This window comes from Hemibagrus wyckioides, linkage group LG23, assembly GCF_019097595.1.
Source record: "Hemibagrus wyckioides isolate EC202008001 linkage group LG23, SWU_Hwy_1.0, whole genome shotgun sequence".
NCBI classification, from domain to species: domain Eukaryota; kingdom Metazoa; phylum Chordata; class Actinopteri; order Siluriformes; family Bagridae; genus Hemibagrus; species Hemibagrus wyckioides.
The window spans coordinates 7,901,860-7,925,014 of NC_080732.1; the positions used below are offsets into that span (position 1 = coordinate 7,901,860).

Genomic DNA, 23,155 nt, shown 5'->3' on the forward strand with positions numbered 1-23,155 from the left:
AGGCTAGTCTACATAGACAACAAAAATGATTCCAAGCTTAAGAGTAATGTGAAAACCTAGTCCGTAAAAAGATCATATTCATTTTATGGGATATTAAATACTTAAACAGTGCGCCAACAACTAATTAACCGCTATCTCTGCTTTATAATAGTTGGACATTTACAAGACTGTCCAAGAATATTGAACAGATTTTCCACAGGTCATAGGTCATATTTTATCCCCCACCCCCACATTACACACACCTATGCTTTAAATTGCGTACTGAATAATTTACGTTAATAAGTTATTCTTGGATACTGTGTATGCACGTTTACTTTATAATGTCGTGATGAACCTGCTAAGTAAATTAGAGGAGGCGTTTCTGTGTTGGAATTTGCACCGCCCGTTAGATTTTAATATTAATGTTATGTTTATTACTTTTTGTCTTATTCATTTTAACCCGACGGCATATATATTTGTGATGTATGCTCGTCCTCTGTTGTTATATTTTTAGATACAGCAAACAGACCAAAGTGAAATAAAACCAGAGACCGCAGGCTGACAAAGAGAAGGGTGTTATTTCCGGTTTGTTGCCAAGGCAACAGTGAACCGCCAGAAGCACATTATTCGCCTACTGGTTAGCTTGGTACTTAGATGTTGTTATTAAAGTCATTGTTCACTGAAAGGTTTTGCAAAAATGATGCAGAAATATGGAGATTAGAGATTCAACTCTCCTGTAGTGGCTTGCTCCCTAATCTATCATTTGCCCCATTAATAGACTATTCAAATGCATATTAGGCTGCAGCCTAACACTATTTTTGACTGAAGAACTGAAGACTGCTTGTGTGATGATTTCCTGTCCTGTTTTCTTTCCTATACTATAGGCTGCATTTAAATAAAAAATGCATGTAAACACTTTGCTTGTACATCTAATGAAGGACTTCCCTACTGAAAAGTCAAGTTTGTTCTAGATCAGATCCCAGCTGCCAAAACACAGCCCATGCTGTTCTAATTGAAAGACCATATTTGCAAGCTGGTAAATGCTGTTAAAGAGGAAACATTTCATGAACTGCAGATGCTATACACAAGTTATTACAGTAAGGCAACTATAAAATCTAAAAACTGTATTGCTCAATCACAAGGAAACTGGAAAATGACCAGCTGTCAAAGATGGTCTACCAGCTTGCAGCTCGCCTGTGTTTTGGCAGCTGCTAGCGGGTCAGAACTAATCATGTTATTCTGCTTAATTCTTTTTTTATCCATAATGTTTTCTTTCTCTGTAATAAACGTGAAAAGAATGCTAAAATTTCAAATACTTTAAATCTAAAAGGCAAAACACACACACACACACACACTTCATAGATCATGAATTATCATGGAATAAATACATTATTGCCTTTAAAAGTGTTTTATATTAATTTTATAGAAAAATTGATATTAAAAAGTAATTAAAGAGCCCACATCCCACTATATTATTTAGTTTTATGTAATATGTACATAATCAGAAATTCAGATCACAAGGAAAACTTGTGAATGTCTGCATATGTTGCTCTTTTAATAAATGTATCTTTACTAAAATATTTGCCTTCACTGGTTTTATAACAGTTCGTCAGTGTTCAAATATAAGCAGTATATAATAAATATTCATATGATGTAACTGTTTTGTCTTTTCATCCTAGCTCAAACCTGTAGAAGTGTTTTTCAGTGTTTGAACAATATCATTTTATAGTATTATTTTGTGAAAACATTATTTATTTGTATGTATGATACTTGTCTAATATTTTCGAATATTTTAGAATGGAGTTTCTAATATTTTATTTAAGTGTATTCACTTTTATTCAGAAAATACCACTAGTGCTGACTTGTGGACCTGTGAGAGTTAGATTTAATGTGTTCCTCTGGCATGAATGCTTCTACAAAGCTGGGTAGTTGCTACAACATGTACAAGTAGGCCTATGACTGCACATTATGCTGGATCTCCCTCACCTCAAATAAACCATGCAAATAACACGAATATAGTTATATTTTTATTATAATAAAATGCTGTAATATTTACCTTAATGCACATGACATACAAATTCATTTTTTTCACAATTAATTGTTATGATGAAAATGAAAACTATACAATAAAAGTTTCATTGATAAAATGCAAACAGGTTCTTGACAAAAAGCACTGACAACTTTATTAGGAAATTATACTATTACTGAGTAGAACCTCATTTTGCTCTCAAAAAAGCTTCAGTTTTTTGTTGCATGGAATCCAGAAGATGATGGAAACATTATTTTGAGATTAAGGTCCATGATGGCTTCATACATTTTCTGCATATTTTTTCAGGTGCACTGTCATGCTGAAACTCTCAAGTTCTACTTCATCTAAAAAAAAGTGTACTACTTGTTTCAGATCCACTGACAGGCTGAATTAATGATTCGCATTAACAACCCCAAAGTGTCCCATGAAAACATTCCCCACACCATTACACCACCTCCACCAGCCTGGATTGTTGACACAAGGCAGGTTGGGGCCATAGATTCAGGCTGTTGGCAACAAATTCTGACCCTACAACCTGTGTGCTTTATCAGAAATCAAGATTCATCAGACTGGGCTGTTTTTCCAGTTATCAACTGTCTGGTTTTAGTGACTCTGTGCCCACTGTATACTCAGCTTTCTGTTCTTGGCTGACAGAAGTGGAATTGATGTTTTCCTCTGCTGTTGTAGTCCATCCATCTGAATGTTTAACATTTTGTTGGATGCTTTTCTGATTACCACAGATGTACAGACTGTTTATCTGAGTTACAGAAGCCTTACTGACAGCTTCAAAGCCGCCTGGCCTTTTTCAGTTGATCTCTCTCAACAACAAGGTGAGAACTGCTGCATTCTGAATGTTTTTCTTTATGGCACCATTTGAGTAAACTCTAGAGACTGTTGTGTGTCAAAATTCCAGGAGATCAGCAGTTACAAAAATACTCAAACCAGCCCTCCTGGCACCAACATTATGCCAATGTTACAATCACAGTGATCACATTTTCCACTATTTTAATGGAACATAACCTGAAGCTGCTGGCCCATAACTGCATTATTCTATGCAATATGCTGCTGCCATACAATTGGCTGGTTAGATTATTGCATGAATGATGAGGTACAAAAATAAATAAAATGTACACAATGACAAATAAATCAAGACAAATAACAAACACGTGAATTAACCTCTTTGCAAACCCAATGAATAGTGTATCACTAAAGTCAGCCACAAGTAAAAACGGCTGTTTCCAATTTGATTGAGATTGCTTCCAATAAAAAGAAACCACAAATGTGTCTTGATTTAGTTCTACAGATTCATTGCCAAGATTTTGTGCTCATTATATTAACCTAGACAAAATAATTTTTACATATTGGGTAAAAAGTTCTATATGAGTTTCTAGTTGCTACTAGAAACTAGGCTGATATTCATACTATGAATTTTATATAAATCTATCTATTTTTCAGATTTTAGACAACAAATCGGTGCAAGATAATCCTCTGGCAAATGCTGAATTTTGGCAATTTATTATATAAACCAGACCATGTTATTGCACTTCCATGGACCACTCTTATAATTCATCATGCTGTGATATCAGTGAAGGCTAAAGGAGAATAAGCTAAGTATTCCACTGATTAATCCACCCCCCCCAAACACCCCCCACCCACCCACACTCTTTGCGTGTGGAGGTGTAATGTTCCTACACTCTTATGGAACACAACTGGCTTTAGCATATCCTAATTTGATTTTTGTATAAGCCAAAAGAGAACAGGTTAAGTCTTACTCTCTAGTGTTTTCCCGCTGCTGTTTTTCTTGTTTTTCTCTCCCTCTCTGTCTCTGGCTTAGGTGTAATGTCCCTTCAGAGGCCTCGTCTGTTGGACGACGTCCCAACTATTCAGCATGCGGCTGCTCTGGCTCTTGGAAGGCCTGCCAACTACAACGATGACCTGTCTGAGGCACCAGGAAAGGGAGACTACTGCTGCCTCAGTCTGTCTGTCCTAACTTAACAGAATGGAAGACTTTCTACTTTTTTACTTAAAATAATAGATTATCTTGACCCGCCTTTGTAGTTAGTATGATAACACAATACTGTAGCTATTAGAATTGAGAAAATCCTGAAGCATGTGCTGTCAGTATAATTTTTGTCTTTTTTATTTTTGTGTTAGCAAGATTAAAACATTATAGAGGTGACAAATGCTCTTTTTTTACTGATATTTTAGTATGTATTCCTGCCAAATAAAAATTATTCCACATTCATCCAGCTTTAAATACTATCTCTACACTAATGTGACACAATCTAGTCGAAGTAGTTTCATTCAAGGCCACAGAACAAGATGTTTTTTTTAGAAGGTCTTTGCACACCGACTAATTTTTAGTGAATTTTTAGTTGTTTTTTTACATGAAAAGTTTACGTACTTGTATTTATAACACACGTATAAGATTCAAATTATATTTAGAAAACAATCTGAATTCATTTGTTTATGTATTTATCAATAAGGTTATTGATTTAAGGGAGAACATTAATAACAATGAAAGCAATGAATATTAGATTTAAAATGTATTTTAGTCACATAAAGTTTTGGCCTGATGCCTTTTATTGGCATGTAGATCTGAGGAACTTAGGAGTAATTTATTATTTCACCTGACTAAAACAATTTTGACATGTCTTCTTATGAACGTTGTAATGTCTAATTTTTAGATGAACAAGACATTGGCTTACAAAAAAACTTAATAATCTTTGCTGGTCTCCTTTTCATATGGCTAATTCTTGCTCCTTTGGTAATGCTACATCATGCTGTGATTGTTTTATTCTGTGTTTTAGTGACTGTTTATTATTTGTTTCTTTTTTGTCATTCAAAATGCTCTTCCAGTAAATATTGAACACACACACACACACACACACATGCTTGTCTTACTGTCCTTGTAAGGACCATGACATATTTGTAAATGATGGTACACTACACCTAACCCTAACCTTAAACCTAACCCTAGTAATCAAAAAGAAAATGAAATAAAAGCTGCCGTTTTCCTCGTGGAAACCAGCCAAATGTCCTCATTGTGGGGATCAAGATATAAATATATGATAAGCCTAACCCCCTCCCACCCACACCCGCCCACACCCACACATGCACACACCCATGCACACACACACACACACACACACACATTCCTCTTATTGCCAAACTAAACACCATGTGGCTCAAACAGCTGTGCAGGACTGTGCAGTTACTCAGAAAGCCCAAAACAAATTACATCCAAAGACGCCAGCAAACATTGATGCCACAAGGTCCGTTTCTGATCACTGAAAATAATTCATTGTAGGTTGTGTGCAGATAAGCTGTCAGTCTCTTATCTTAATTGTCTGAAAAACATTTTAATTAAATATGTTTCAAATTATTATTCTAAGATTTAAAGCCACAACTTTTGTAGTATTCCACACAACTGAGCATGGTGAACATCATATAGACAAGATAAAGTCTAAATGTCTTCTTTTTAAAATAATTATTGTCAAAATAATTTTACAGAATAAATGATTGCAATAGATGAAACCTTTCCTTAAAAAACTCTTTTTGAATTTATTTGTAAATTGCTAAATGATTGTAACATCAATCATTTAAAACATGTTACTGCATGAACAGCAGCTTGCTTCATGTTTTCATTATTTTAATCCAATTCACGGACGTTTTCACCTTGTGCTTTGCGATCTAGTAACATAATGTGGGTAAGGTCTGTATGTGATCTTACATTTCTATCTATCTATCTATCTATCTATCTATCTATCTATCTATCTATCTATCTATCTATCTATCTATCTATCTATCTATCTATCTATCTATCTATCTATCTATCTATCTATCTATCAGTCACCTGTTTGCTTCAATAAAATATCCAGTAACAAACAGACATGCTCACAGTTGCAGATATGCATAGGAAAATTAACAAGGATAAAATGGCATTTCTTTACCATATGATAAAGATTTAGCTATAATACTAACATGCTAACCAGCCAAGGCCAACTGCTTTCTTTTAAATCACTCTTTTTCTTGATCTGAGGTAAAAATCCTAAAAAACTACACAGCAACGTTATAAATTACTGTAATAAATAATGAATTATATAATGAATATAATGAATTACAGTATCAATAATTTGGTGAAGGTTGCAATTTCTTCTCCTAATCCTGATTCTGGCTTTATAAGCGCCAAAATGGGTATGCAAGCAAGAATGTCACTGCTCTGATTCGGGAAATGATAAAACACACCCCCAAGGTATCTGCTACATGTGCAACATACCTCCTAAATCACTTCAAGCTGCAGAGAATCTTCTCAGGGTTTCCTCTTTCGTAGTCCTGGATGGCAGTTCACGCTGTAGAAGTAGAAGCTCTGATTGAGGAACCTTGCGACTCCTCCTAATACAATGCTGCACATGATAAAATAAACCTTGTGACTATGCTCTAATGTTGCATTACTGATGATGAGACATGCTGTAGGTGAATGGTGTACAAAACCTGCTGGCTGAAACAAATGTAATTATGTGATTTCTATTTGAAACACAGATTTGAATATCCTTATTTACATCACATCAGTTAGTCTTTTTATTGCAACATATAAGTAAGGAATAAAACATGACAGGGCTTGCTGTTCTAGGAAATTAATCAACCATAAACTTGTGTGATATGACCAACCTTGAAGGTAATTCATTTTAAATAACAGAGAATTTTGCTTTTCTCTTTAATTTCCCAGCAATTTTTAAATACATTATTTAAACAATACAGTTTTTCCTTATTTATTATTATGTTTAATATTCTCTAATAAACTCCCACAAAACAAGTTAGACAGTCTTACCATTTCTTTCCAGCCTTCTTATTTTCTAACACTTAAGTTTGTCAGGGAACATAAACAAACCTAACACACCTTGTCATGTTACTGAGACACTGCAAAGCCTTTGGCTGTGAAAATATCCCTGTGGCAGAAAACTTAAAGTTGTAACCTCTGACCACTACAAAGTGCTAACACTGGAGATTCCATCCAAAAAAAAATCACATCTCTGTACAAAAACACTTACATCACACAGTCCATGTGCAGGTTGTTACTGTAGAAATAATAACTTGCTAGAACTTACTAGAACAAGCACTATAATATAAACCACTGCCGCCTGTGCTGTTGTTAGAAATGTGGGGATGTTGTAGTTTAGTGGTTAAGGTTTTGGACTACTGATCTGAAGGTTGTGAGTTCAAATCCCAGGTCCACCAAGCTGCCCCTGCTGGACTCCTGAGCAAGGAACTTAACCCTCTATTGCTTAGATGTTTAAAATAAGATAAATTGTAAGGTGTCTATAAGGGTGTCTGCCAAATACCTGAAATAGATAGATAGATACAACTTCATTGTCATTGCAAAGTACAGGTACATAGCAAAGAAATGCTGTTTAGTATCAACGAGAAGTGCAAGTAGTAGAAATTGTCCATATGAACAAGTAAGCAAATATGTACATCAATAAATAAGGCTATGTGAGTATGTGCATAGAGAAGTATGTGCAAGTTATATTCACAGCATATAAAGTGTTAAGAAAAGAGTAATTATATATATATATATATATATATATATATATATATATATATATATATATATATATATATATATATATATATATAACAGTTTGTGACTCGGGTGGGAGGAGTGTAAATGCAAATAGCATGTTTGCAATAGGAATGTAAATAGCAATATTAATATAGCAAATTAATTCAATTCAATTCAATTTATTTTTGTATAGCGCTTTTAACAAAGAGCATTGTCTCAAAGCAGCTTTACATGAGAAACGACATAAGAAAACAACAAACATATAAACAGACAAACAATTAAGTAATTAAGAACTTTTGACCTTTCAGAATTGAACCTTCAACAGTGCATTAAAAAAAAAAAATTCTTATGCATAGATGTACAATAAATCAATAGAATTATCTACAATGTTATTATTGGGTACAACACTACAATTCTTTGTGATATGGAATATACTACAAAGTTAAATACATTTATGCTGCACACTAAAAGTGCTTTTCTGAAAACTTTATTGACACTATAACACTCTGTTCTCCTTAGAAGTGCTTAAAAGGGACAAACAAGAACCTTAAGATTTTAAGATTAAGAGGTTAAAGATTTTTGTGTATGTAGTGTCCAGGCTGTTTTCCTGGGCACAGACGTTTCTCTGTGCTGCCCCCTGCTGTTTGAATTCAGATCAAACAAGCAAGTTATTGAACAGCTGCTCGACATATGGCATCCAGGTTCTTTGTTACTGTTCAGATTTCTGGGCTCGGTCAGGTTACACTGTCTATTAAATGCTTTGGTTTTTATTATTCCAGCATGTGTAGAGCTTTTGTTCAAGTGACCATAAGACACCAATAATAAAAGATAAGAATAATTGGTTAAGTAGGGGTTATATAGCAATCTGTAAAGTCGTGGGAGTGTAATTAATTGCTTTTAAATAACTTTTCTCTTTTTATGTATTCCAATAAAAGATTCAAGATACCATTCAGAAGACTAAAGGTGGAGCAGAACTATGTTTAATCCTTGCAGCAGATTCATTATTGTTTGTTTGGAATACATACCTAATAATGAGCAAAGTAAATCTAGTGAATCGGCTTTGAAAACCGGTACCCTTTTCTGTAAATGATTTATTTCTTAATTGTGATCTTAAACAAATTTGTCATTCCTTACCTGTGAATGATCTTATCATTGCTTTTCTGTTAAGGAGACTTTTTTTTTTTTTAGGAAGATCTTGCTGTGGAGCTGAACCAAAATGCTTCCAGCAGCTATGACTATAATTATTAGTAATTATAGTAAAATTAATTAGTAATCATCTGTCAATGAATGAATGAATAAACTTTATAACTGATTAGTGAAACCAGTATCTCTTTGACAGTCAAAAAGACATTGGGGTTATGGAGTGAGAAAAGAAAAAAAAAAGTTGTATACATCCAAACTCTCTTTAACTATGTGGAAAACATGAGTCTGAAAACATTCAGTTCACCCACAGTCTTTATTTTTATTTTTTAATTATTTTATTTTTTATTTTTTTATTTTTATTTTAGTCACTTTTTGAATGAATGCTATACCTGTACATCTGGCAAAGGTCAATTGTAAAAATTGTCCTTAGTGGCATTGAAACTGTCATCAGATCACATTGATCACACTGGACAATCTAATCTAATTGATGGTACACTACACCTAATCCTAACCTTAAACCTAACCCTAGTAATCGAAAAGAAAATTTAATAAAAGCTCCACTTTCCTTGTGGATATCAGTCAAATGTCCTTATTGTGAGGATCTATCAACTGGTTTTGATAGACAGATTCACAGCACCACATTTAATTGGTAAAAAAAAAACAAGGTATGGTTCATTTGTTGTTCAGACTATCAGTTCCTAAAAATGTCTCCAAAATCTTATAACCTAACCTAAACTTAATTTAACTATAACATTCATGATATAAGTGACTTTTGTATTTAGGACAATATTATTTTTAAAATAATTTATGTAAGCTTGTCAAGGCTAAATAAATCTTGACTTGTTAATCGGTTCAGATAAATGTCATTTTTTAAAGAAAATTTTATTCTATGCATAATGCAAGGGGAAAAAAATCCTCAATCCATCAATCAATCTGGAACTTTGAAAGTGATACACTAAATCCTGATTCAACTAAATCCCATCACACCATGACATATGATATTCATCAATAAGAGTTTTTTTTATTATTCCTCCTCATCACCCACTTTACTCTTGGCTGCCTCTGACCCATACTACTGACAGTCCACTCCTGTTCTCATCCATAAAGTACCACCAGCACATTCCAGGAATAACAAATAAAATGGCTGCTTCTCTCTCTTAGTGTGGAATGTGACAGGTTCTACACTTCTCATTGGTGTATATTTTTTTGCACTTGTCATCCGGGTCACCGGTGCTCTGTCATGCTCCACATATAAACCTCCATCTTTCATGCCATGTGACGTGTGCCTAGCTTTGAAGTGCACAGACATTCAAGGTGTGCATGTGTGGGAGTCAGGCTCAGTTACCAGGCTCTACACGTTAGCCTAAAGAGAGCAAGACTTTTTATGACAAATAAAAGAGCTTCTCAGTGTCTCAGTCAACACTTACAAACCTGGTTTTCATTGATACTGTAAATTCGCCCAGCAACGGCAGCACTCATCAATATACATTTTCAACATTTCACATTTCCCTGACACACACTCCGATCGCAGCCTGGGTTGAAATTCGCTACTTTACACATTTGTATGGATCTTTACACCCCCTTACATGATATACACACACACACACACACACACACACACACACAAACACACAAACACATGGACAAGATTGATTTAAAGTTGAAAACTGACAATAACGTATGTATGCTTGTTTGGTAAATGAACCACAACTCCCACCATGGATACAAGAGACATGTTTATTTCATGAACTGAAGTTTTACTTCTTAGAACAACATGGTTTGTAAAAGGTACAAATAAAAAATAAAATAATTGGCATGTGGCTTAATATAAATAGTCATTTATTCAGATCAAGAAATTCCACAAGAAAGTTCATAATAAATTGAAGACCTCTTTTTCAGGTTTTTCCACTGGTCTGTGACCTCTGTGACAATCTCCTCTCCTCTCCTCTCCTCTCCTCTCCTCTCCTCTCCTCTCCTCTCCTCTCCTCTCCTCTCCTCTCCTCTCCTCTCCTCTCCTCTCCTCTCCTCTCCTCTCCTCTCCTCTCCTCTCCACTCCACTCCACTCCACTCCACTCCACTCCACTCCACTCCACTCCTCTCCTCTCCTCTTTTGTCCAGTGATTCTCATTTTTAATGTAAGAGGTCACGTATGAAACTGAAGACTTTGTAGCAGCCCAGCAAAATGCTTGCAGCAGTAGTTATCACTTTCATCTTTTCCAGCAACCATTTCAGACCACGTTCCTTATCACAGTGGGTACAAATGGATCCAATACTGATCACGTAACAATTGTCAGTATGCTGGTATACATAGATGAATATTTGAGAAGATTTTGGTATATTCAACATTGTGTCCAAGATCGAGTAACACCAGTAAGGAGACACAACCCTGATCAGAAGCCATTAATAGGTCATTGACCACTTTAACCAGTGCTGCCTCTGTGCTATGATGCGTAAATCCTGACTGACAGATTTCATGAATGTTATTCGTATGTAGGTATGAACATAACTGCTGTGCTACAGCCGTTTCTAGGATCTTGGAGATAAAGGGCAGGTTTGATATTGGCCTATAGTTGGACAGCTGACGGGGTTGAGGTCAGTTGCTGTAAGCTACATCACCACGTCACATTGGGTTGGAGCCAAAGCATATTACTACAATATTACTCTCAGTAACCTCAGACTGATGAAGGTGTATATCATTAATTCCTACAAGGAAAACTATCTTCGAGAACCTGTGCTTGCCTAGAACCCTAAGATTACCTGCTATGTCTCGCGCCCTGGCACCCCTGCATACACCGAAGAGTCTCCTATAACCAGAGCTCTTTCAGGTTTCTCAATGGGTGCTTCACTGAGGAGGGCAAATCTGTTGTACATGTGAAGCGGAGGGGAGTGGTGCTCCCGTGGGCAAGCCTTGGCGTTAGCCTTGGCTTTGCGTCTATGCTGCCTAGTCGTCACCCATTTGCCCTGCTATGAGGGCTCTAATGCCGGAGTTGGGGGGTTACTAACTCCACCTAAGGCATCCAGACTTCCTCCTACAGACACTACACTACTCTCACTCTCAACAACTATATTTAATGTCACTGTAGCGAGTAAGATTTTAATTGTTGTTTATTTGCAGAAACAACAGGTTTTGACAGTATTTCGCACAGTAACATGGCTGTTGTTTTTGGAAAAATACTAATAAATAATACAGAAATACAGTTCTCTTTTAAAAATAGATCTCAGGCAGCCAGCATTGTACCATAAAATACACTGAAATTGATCTTTACTGTAAAGTAATGTCACATATTTAACAGCACAGGTATAGGTTAATTTGTTACTGTAAAGAGTTTGTCTGTTGATTTTTCAGCAAAAACAGCCCCTAATGTATGGTACTGATATTGTTGAATATTTCTGCTTTTCTAACACATAATATAGGCTACAGCATGTCTTGCAATAAACAGTAACAATCCTTTACAGAATAAGGTTCTAGCAACCATAGCTGCCAGTGTTTTTCATCACAAATGGACCAGTTTGCATAATGTAAAATAAAATCTGTGTGAAAGAAAAAAAGTGTTGTGGTTAATTATTAAATTTTGTAGAAAGGAAATGCAAACTTGTTATCCAAACACTTGTGTCTATCTGACCACAGCATCGATCTGACAGCTTTTCCTCCATATTTAGAGCTGATGCTGCTTTGAACTCCGAAGTTTCTTCCTCATGGTGCATTAGTTCCTAAGTCTCATCTATGAACTAATCACTTGACCAACATGCTGCAATCACCTGTGTGAATTAACTTGAACATGTACAATTAAAATCACATCTTGAGCTTCACTTGTTATCAGTTTATTTGGCATTATGGTTTAGACTGTTGGCTAGAAAGTATTTGCTTGTGAGAGGAAAACAGTGGAATTACTTCTGAACACCAAAGTTTCAGTTGATGGAGAATTTCTACAGTGTAATTATATGAGAAATAAGTGAGAAATGCTTATGATGTGTTATAAAGACACTTAAGTCGCATGAGTATTGAACAAAAAAAAACTTTTTATTAACTATTTACAGGCCATGACCAACTGTACACTTGTTACAGATATTAATATATTTTATATCACAACGAATGCTCAAATCTAATTGGAATAAGGTATGAATTATTTTAAAACATTTTAGTACGATTACTTTAGTGTTATTTTAGTAGCATTTATTATACGTTAATATTAATATTAATTATTTCTATAATAAAAGCTCATACACAGGAATGTGTATGCCAGACATAACCTGAGACTTTGAACAAATTTAAAAACTGATTGTTGCTTAATAAAGTGATTCTTAAAAAGGTTGATGTAAAATTTTCTTTAATTAAATGCTCATTTAACATTAATGTTTAATAAATGAAATATTGCTATCATTGGCAAATCGCTGTGGTATAAATATCTTAACAAACTCTAAATTTGGGGGTGGGGGTGTTTAGGGGGTTTAGAAGGGGATGAGAGGGGGGTTTGGGGGGGGTTCAGGGGTGGGAGTACACTACATTTGTAGAACTGCATAATAAAATTGTAATCTCACAAATGTAATATTTACATGTTTACAACAATACATAATTCAACAACAATGCAAATTATATTTATATATCAATGTAAATCAGACTAATACCCATGACACAAACAACAAACAAACAACATTAATAATGTAAAAATCCTATACAGTTAACAAAAACAAAATACATACACAAACTGCAAAAACCAGCAGACATTTTATTTTAACTAGATGTCATAACTACTTCAGTGATGCCACAATGATATCATTAAAATTATTTATATTTATATATTATGCTAGAGATGGTGGTAAGAATCCTCTGGATACCTGCGTAATTAAACAGAGATTCATAGAGGGACCGAATGATGTAGCTAAGAGCTAAGGGCTATGAACTCGTAAGAGCTGTTCTTAAAAAACAACAACAGAAAAGGCCTAGGAAAGCACACTGGGCTCTTGGGTCTACCGAAAATTTTGGAAACAGGTTACACATTTAGTTCCAAAACGCATTTGGTTTTTTTTTTCTGACATCTACAAAGCAAAAAGAATAATGAGAAAGACAACCTCGTGACAACACAACAGACGAGAAGGTATCAAGCAGATGCTCACCGCCCCATGTGTTTAAATGACTGAAATACTTAAATAATTTTTAAAGACTACTGCTGAAATCTAGGGGTGAAATACTTACCCAGATACGTACCATCTCTCTCATGAAAATAGGAGTCAGCCTAACGGGGAATCGGACGGGCCTCCTGATGAAGTCCACCTCTCCATCAGGATCCACATGCTGCCGTCTACTCAGAGGAGCTTCTTGATTGCCATCCTCTTCCTCTTCCTCCTTATGCCCTGGCGTTGACAGGAACTGTCATCATGGCAGGAACATAGCGCTGACAAGCCACTATGCTGTACATGTTAATATCAAAATGAGGCTGGGGCAGAGGAACTGTTTAACCGTGTGGACTCCTGAGAAGGGATGGACTCCTCAAAGGGGGTGGGGTCCATATAGGAGAGAGGCCTCTCATCGGTGGGGATAGGCTTCTGTCAGGGGACGGGTTCCTTATCCACACCTCATGTTCACCACCATCTCCAGCTTCATTTTGCTGAGCAGGCCGGTTGTCGTCATCCTTGTAATCGCTGAGCTCTCTGTTGTAATTGAGCTCATCTTGTGGAAACACAAATGTGTTCCTCCATCTCCTTGTGTCAAAGAAGATAAATTAATTTAATAGCACTGTGTGCACTGTGTTTTGTAAAGCAGGAACGACTCACTATTAAAACAAGAAGTATTTACACAAGTTATATTACTGTAATCTTCCTATAATCTTGCATAAACACTCAGTATTTACATTTCAGCTGCATTTATAGGTGTTATACAGGGCTTTCCTGGTATCATGGTTTCAGTGTTAGTCACACTGGGCATTTACTTCAATGCTCACAGGTATCTTCCCCCACAAAAAGCAGATTAAAATGCATTTCTATTACAGTGTATATCTTTATCAGTTTCTTACTCCAGTGGTTCACATCCCCTTTGAGTCCATTTGTGTCTCCTCTCAAAAATTCACCCTTATAAGTAAATTATACTAGTCCCAAGTATTTTTTCAGGACAGCTATAAACAAAGCCTTGCTGAACAGAATTGAAACAAACAGCTTGATATTTTTCCCTAAGCTGCACTCTACATTGCCACACTAGCTCCATTTATTTGTACCGATTGGTTTTGTTCAGCTAGCTGCCTTTCCTCACAGCCCCTTTCTCTCTCTGCTTTAACACCTTGACAAACACGGACAATGAAAAATCCTTAAGCTAATAAGCTAGTTCATGTTATTGTAAGCACTTTAACTTGTTCTATTCACTCTATTAAAACAAAACTATGAACACTGAAAAACAATTACTTAGCGACATGCTAACTAGCCGTCTAGCTAATCTTTGCTAATACTCCTCGGCTTGACAAACGTTAAGTAAACATTCAGACTTTTATGAAAAGCTGATGTTAACATATCTGAAAACATTAACACTGTTTTCTTCTCCCCTGCTCATTTCACTGGAGTCTGCCACTTTGTCTGCTAGCTTTAGCATACTGATTGCGTACGTAAAGCGATTAGCCAAATATATAGACTTTACTCTGCAAAAAATGCGTGTGTAAAAATTTATATTCAACAGACGAGTTACTGTTGCTCAAATTGCTGAAGAAGTAAATGCTGGTTCTGATAGAAAGGCATATTTGTCACCCTTAAATGATTCAGATCATCAAGGAAATTTTTAAATTATTATATGATTTATTAAGGCAGAAAAGTTGTCCAAGCCTGCTGGGCCCTACGTGAAAAAGTAATTGCCCCCTAAACCTAATAACTGGTTGAGCCGCCTTCAGCAGCAACAACTGCAATTGAGCTTAAGTCATAACTGGAAAACACAACACAACAGTATATTATATTATGGTATTTTTTGGTAAATTTATGGTACATTACAGGCAGCTGTGATTGCCAGAATTTCACTGTATAAAAAAATACGGTACATTACATAATGCATTACAGTTGGTTTGCATAGATTTTACTGTCAACAACTGCTTATGATAAATTACTAAGTGAATAAGGCCTCTGTAAACCAAGACACAAAAATATCATTGTCAGACTTCAATAAACATTTTTTTTCATGTACATTCCGTGTTAAAACAGTTTGAAATGAACTAATACAGGGGTGTCCAATCGTATCCAGAAAGGGCCGGTGTGGGTGCAGGTTTTCATTCCAACCAAGCAGAAGCTACACCTGATTCCAACTGGCTAATCAACTGATCTTGGCTTTCAGTAGACTCAGCTGTGGCTTCTGCTCAGTTGGAATGAAAACCTGCACCCACACCGGCCCTTTGCGTATAAGATTGGACATCCCTGATCTAATTTCTTGTCCAATATACTCACTCACAATCTCCTACTTCACTCCCTCACACGGGTCCAGCAACTCCAGTTCCTGGTTTTTCACCTGGTCTCTCTCTCTCCCTCACCTGTCTACTCACTCTGCTGCACTAACTGCCTGATGACATTCACCTGTGTGTCCTCTCTTCCATATAAGCAGCTACTCTAGACCTGTTACTCTGCCAGATCGTGCTTTGTGCCAGCCTACACCTTCGAAACACCTGTCTGCCATCTTGGATCTCCACAGCACCCACTCACCTGACCTCAGCCCCAGCGCTCCTTCACTACCATTTCTGGATTCACTCACCAAGATGTTGATGAGCCGCTGCTGCTACCACCTGTACTCTGAAGAACCCTCACCCTGAAGACAGTTAATTTAATAACTTATTGCTCAGTAAACTTTTTGTCTTCTTTCACTCCTGGTGTTATCTCTGAGTTTTTCAAAGAGTCCTCAAAAACCCCGCTAAGTGTTACACTCACAAATTAGTAATGAAATCTAGAAAAAACAGCATGTGTCCATATTATGGATAATTCATAGTGGATTGAATAAACTGACTTCTCTGCAGCCCGAAAACATACACAAACAAATGGCAACATACACAAACACCCAAGCAATTACAGCCTATATTTCCAGTGCATATAGCACATTAATTATAAGATTCAACCCATATTTCAACATCAACCTAATTTAACAAACACATACCATATTTTTAACATCTTGTTTCTGTAGAAATTAAAGTATGTTTTTGCTGACTGGTGAAAGGTTTTGTATCATAAATTTAAATAAACATATCATCAAAAAATGTAATTTAGACAGAGTAATACCTTCGATTTTAGGGCAGTTACTTGTTTATGAAGTTATGGCATTTTACCCTTAATTTTACCTTTTTCACAGTAACAAAGTAATTTGATGTATGTTCTATGGTGATATATTATTTTGGATTTCACAGACTCTTACTGTTGCTATTTTACAGTTTTTACTGTAATTTTCACTAACATTTTTTACAGTGTAGTGAAAGTTTTTTTTCTTTTGTTTGTAAAGGTGACAGACCCCATTTGCACAAATTGCTGAATGCTGAGCTTTCTTGTTCATGTGAATGGCTTTAGTGCTTGCATAAATAAAGACAGTTCACTGCATGGTAAGCTTTTCTCACTAGCTCTCACCAAGTTTTTTTATTTTTATTTTTTACATAATCTGTTCTGAGATATATGCTCTAGTTCTATATTATATTATAGTTTTGAAAAGGTCTTTAAAATAAAAGAATAGTAATAGCAAACAGACATGATTTCTCAGCTGCTCCCCACTTTTGGGAGACACCATAGCAGACCATTCTGATCATTTTGGGTTCCTGACACAAACCTCCCTGATTTATCCGGGCTTGGGACTGGCACAAGTATTACATTCTCTTGTATTACCCCAGTGGCTGGGGTTTACTCCCTGCCTAGAAATCAATCCAGGGTTGTGGTGGTGAAAGCACCAAAGCCATAACCTGTGACCTAGCTGAGATTTTACACTAGTTTAGGATATTTACTTTATGAAAAGTAACATAACATGCAAATTAACATGCAAATATGACAAATAAACAACCTATTTAAATAGCTAACTACCAGATATATCTCTTGTTCCATAACCAGATTTTCTTGAATGTTCAGATTCTCTTACACTGTCTCTGGAATGCTAAGTGACCATTCATTAAAATGGAAATGATCAAATACAGAATAATAATTTAAGCATCTCTCTAGAGGGGTTGTATAAAGTAATCTGTAAGATACCTTTCTAGATATCTTACAGATACCTTACTGGGAATATTAGATGTCATACAGAGGATTAAAGGTGGAGCTGCACTTTTTAAAAATTTGTAAATCCTTAACATGCTCTGTTAATATGCTTATTGCTTATCTGTGATTAATGCTTGGCAATTTTTTTGGTTTTAAATGAAACTTAACACACATCAGACAATCATCTTAAGTTTTCCAATAAAAAAAACAACCTAAAATGTTATTTAAAAGAAGATATATTGCGTAATAAAATTATGCAGTTTAGTCATACGTGTTGGAAATGCAAATGTAACACATACACAGCACACTGTAAATGTTTACTTACCACTTATACATATTTGTTTCTCTCTTTCAACATGTGTGAGGAACACACACACACCCACACACACACTGACACACCATTTCACAGATCTCTGTCCTGCCTTCTTGTGTAAGATTCACAGCCTTTGTTCTGTGTAAAGATATGCATTTGCAAACTGTAGATGATGAATATCACAAAAACATTGCATTGTTCCACTGTTTTACCTTCCTGCCTAAACATCCCACTTCATCCTAATGTCCTAAAGTTCTCCCAGAAAGAGAGAGCAAGGGAAAGAGTAAGTAATCAATGAGAGTATAGGTGATAAATTCACAGTAGTCATGATTTTTATTGATATAAATAGGTTGTGTAAAGTGACTCTAAATGTAAAATACATACAAACCTCTTACTAGATTAATATGTAGACAAATATTTAAATGCTTTTAAAACAAGCATAATTCAGTTTTGAGTAGTTTTTCACGACTTTAAAGATGACAGAAAAAATTGCAGAATGCTGTGATTTCTCATTCATATTGATGGCTATAAAGAGAGTTCTCTATATGGAACTTTTCTCCCTTACTCTCACCAGGGTTACCTCATTTATTCTCCGAGTTATTTTAAATTCTCTATCTTTTAATATTATAGCAAAATAATTTGACCTAATGTAAAATATCACCTTAGTTTTATTTTAATATAGTGACTATATGTTTTATGAGCTTTGTTTCTAGCAAGCATTTCCTGTTTTGTATTGCTTAATTACACTGTAATTAACATTATTTCTATACTTATAATACAGTAGATGTTTATGGTAAAATATTGGATATAACAGAAATAACTGACTCAGGATAGGTCCAAAAATTCCATATAACGCATATCATATATAATTATTTTTAAAATATTTAGGAAAATATATGCATTAATGGTTAATAAGGTTCATACAAAACTGTTATTTAACAGTTCATACAATGTTGTCTTTCTGAGCTGCATTTACGGCCCACTGATTTCCCCACACCTTTGTCTCACATGCAGGCTCAGTAAGAGTCTTCAGTGTGTGTCAGCGCTTTATACCCTGCATGTCTCTCTATAGTGGGAAAGTGTCTATCAGATGTCTCTGTCAGTTCAATACTCCTTGTTTCTCTCTGCTGCAACTTTCTTTATACTCAAGTATGCAGCAGGAGACTCACTGGAAGGTATGTGGCAATTTTACTTTAAATAAGTATGTCCTAATTATGATTAATCACCTATTAATTATGATCTATGATCAAGACATTGTGTGATGCATCACACTGCAATTACAAAGAACTGCATGCTTTTGTTTTATGTTTATAATCGCCTATGCTTTCTTACATTTGTTAGCTTTTCCATGTTTTTTAGCCCATTCTAATCAGAGTTTGTTTGCACCTTTTCTCCATCTGTCACCTTCTAGGCAAGGTTCTTCTGCAGGAGAGGTGAGAGCTGTGTTGCATTTAGCTGTGCCATCATTATATTTAAAAGTAATTAAAAGATATCATAAAATAGGATATTATTATACAGTTTTTATATCATTTTGCTTTTTCAAGGCGAAACACAATAACGTTTGGTGAACAAGACCAGTATGTATATTAGTAATAACACTATAACAAGATTTTTGTTCCTGGGTAGTGAATGACATTTTCCAATTACTCTTGATGGAAAATGATAAACCATTAAGGCCCTTGAAATTTGGGTTTGGGCTTTTAAGAGAATGAAAACCTCAAAATTAGCCAATTTTACTAAAAAAACTGCCCAAAACTAACCCAAACTTTCATGGCTATGATAGTTTTTTTTTCTCTTTAAAAAGAAAAAGAAAAAGAAAAAAGTAAAAAATTGTTACATATTGTAATCTATTTATTTTTCATGGGACATAATAATACAAGCTGCAAAAAATATAAGAGATGCATGTATGAAGTAAAACTCAATGGGCTGTGATGTACAGTGTTTTAGTCTTCTTACACCCCAGGTCATATAGGCATATTGTTATAGTTTTATTGTAAAGTAATCCATGAAGCAAATTCTTTTCTCTTACATTAGAGAAGCTATAAGATGTTTCCTCAACAACAGCTCACAATTTTCCTCCTCCTGAAGTTAAAATACCTTGTTACTGAGAAAACGTAATGTACACTGCACACTATAATAATAATCTATTTATTATTAGATATGAACTAAGCTCTTGTTACCGTAGAAACAATACAGCATTCGAATGAGTGCATTAATGTAATGCTGTGATCTTAATTTTCAGCAGACTCTATAATCAGAGCTGCTATTATAGGAACTAATCTCATCAATCAGAACCAATAATTCAAACGTGCTGTGCTATAAAAATTCATTTCATATGAGAAATGCATAACCTGAAAGTAATTGCAAGATTTAAAAATAAGTTTAAAAAATTAAGCCATTAATAATAAGTTTATATATATTCAGTGTTGAAACACCATATTCTAAAAATGAAAAAAGATACTATTCCTGATAAAGAAAATCTAAAAATCTAAAATTATAAATCTGAAATGCTTTAAAAAAAATAAATCCACCAGAAATTTGCCCTTATGCTGTGTATTAGCCACATATGGTTTATAATAGCCTCTTTAGTTTTCCTGGAGCCATAAAATTAAAAGATTCAGGTTCACTGCTGATCATTTAACATCCATTTCTTTGATCAAGAAAGAAGAACAAATTCCCCCAAAAAACACAAAAGCAGGTTGTGAAGGATGAGACTCCATAAATATCCTTAACAACCTATTCAAATTTACACACAGTTGCACATAAGTTTACTACATGATATAAATAAATGGATACCACTTCTTTCTTTTCTTGTATAGAGCATGTCCATCCTGGGCTGAGCGAGAAGAGTCCATATCTTCTCAAATTAAACAAAAAGCGCTGCCATGTGTTCATCAAACTGTTATGGAAATGCACAGTAAGGGGAACAGTAGCATGACTTGTAAGTGACTTACATTGCACAAAGAATACACAGTGTGACAGTTTGCGTATAGTATTTTTAACAATAGGTTGAGCTCCACAGAAATCCAAAAATATTCCCAGTTGCTTTTTATTTAATTCTGTTCTGCCTTAAATTCAATTCAGTGTCATCAGGTAATCAAGAAATTACAGGGCCTGCAAGTTCCATGACCACTAATTCCTTGGATTTATAATTTTCTGTCTAATAGACCGTAAGTGGTAAAAGTGGACAATTCATTATCTTCCACTTTTGTTCTTAATACTGGGCCTCCCCAGGAATGTGTACTAAGCCCATTTCTCTATATTCTTTATACGAATGACTGTCAGAGTCCATTTACTGCTACCCATTATTTTAAATATGCAGATGACACAGCTGTTCTTGCGCTGCTCAATAACAGTGATGATGATTCTTTTTTGGACTATCAACGTTCCATAACATATTTTGACACATGGCGTGATGATCATTTTCTCCACCTTGAAATTCCAAAGACTAAAGAACTGTTCTTTAGCTCTTCCAAAACACAGATCCATCCCAGTGTTGTTATCAGTGGAGAGATGGTTAAAAGCATATGCTAAGTAAAATTGATATGATCATCCAGTGTAATGCCAAGGTATTTAAAATGCTCTACCCTTTTAACCATCTCTCCATTGATAACAACACTACTAATACCTAGAATATTCTAGGTATCTACAAGTGCAGTCAATAGAGACTTACAGTTCTCTGTAAACTCAAGCAGTTGTCTGTTCAGCCTCTTCTACTTCTTCTCCTGTATCAAAGTATTATTGAGCCAGTTCATATCTATGGTGCCATTTCTTTCTTTCATATGCTTACAGCTGTTAATAAGAACAAACTTTTAAAAATACCTCATTTGGCTAGTAAGATTATAGGTATTATAGGATTATAGGTACTTCAGCCACGTTTTGTACCAACAGCTATAAAAACAGGAAATCAGCCATCATCTTACAATCTTGCATGTGTTGTGTATTTAATGGTTTTTGAATGTATTGTGACGAGTTCATATGTAATGTGTAGTTGTTCTTGTGTTATATACGCACCCTCTGTGTGTAGGGTGACATCAAGATGACACGAGAAGTCAAACCCTGTGTCAATGGATGGCTTGGCTCATCAAAGGGCATTTTCTCTCACATTATACTCATACTGAACATTCTTTCAACACAGTACTGTTTGTTTTTTACTCTTTATACTCTAATGACTCATAATCCTCCTATCTGGTATCAACAAGAAGAGGGGGGTTCTCTTTAAGTCTACTTCTCTCAAGGGATAGACTTCAGACAGGGGTTTATTATAAAATAACTAATAAGAGAATAGTGCCCTTTGATGAACATTGTGAGAGAAAGTGTCCTTTGATAAGCATGGAACAGTCTTTACAATTAGAGCTGCAGATCTTAGACACATTCCTAGAGAATTAAGAAAAGCTGAGCGCAAACTGCAAATCATTATGCTGTCAATGAGGGATCATGCACAACAGCAGACGTTTTGTTACCGAGCTCCATCTTCCTCATGCAAGGAGTTGTGGGCAATCGTAGCTGAAAAATTTTTGCATGATTTGAGACATGCTAATACTGATCTCGGATACTGTTCAGGAGTCACAGTATATTTATGAGTGCATTATCTATTAGTTTTAATATATAATATGTATATATATACATTATAGCAGCTATATAGCCTCTGTGATGATGTTCTTCTGCTAATCTCAATTTTTAGTCCCAGCTGTTTGGATCTACACTGAGAAACAAGCTTATGCTACAAGAGAAGATATTAAGTTCCTGGCTATGACTGAAGATCCTGATCCACAAGAGTTTCAATGGTATTTTGGGGACCAAACAGCAGTTAGGACTCCATCTAGGACATTTGTTAAGAATTACCTCCATCCAGACAGGTATACTAGTACACCTGTTTTTAAGCGATATGGTAGACTTGAATATGTTGGTCTTTTGAAGTGAGGGTGTGTAGATTCAGACA

General features: G+C 35.3%; 1 protein-coding gene across 1 annotated transcript in view; it reads left to right on the forward strand.

The window, feature by feature from the left end:
- The first annotated feature begins 3,847 nt into the window (after positions 1 to 3,847).
- Positions 3,848 to 23,155, forward strand: part of LOC131343943 (polycystin-1-like protein 1) — a 48,178-nt gene continuing 28,870 nt past the window's right edge. Inside the window, exons 1-2 of the mRNA XM_058375826.1 lie at positions 3,848 to 3,983; positions 22,898 to 23,072. Of these exons, the coding sequence (XP_058231809.1) occupies positions 3,848 to 3,983; positions 22,898 to 23,072 (311 nt within the window). The remainder of the gene's footprint in view (positions 3,984 to 22,897; positions 23,073 to 23,155) is intronic.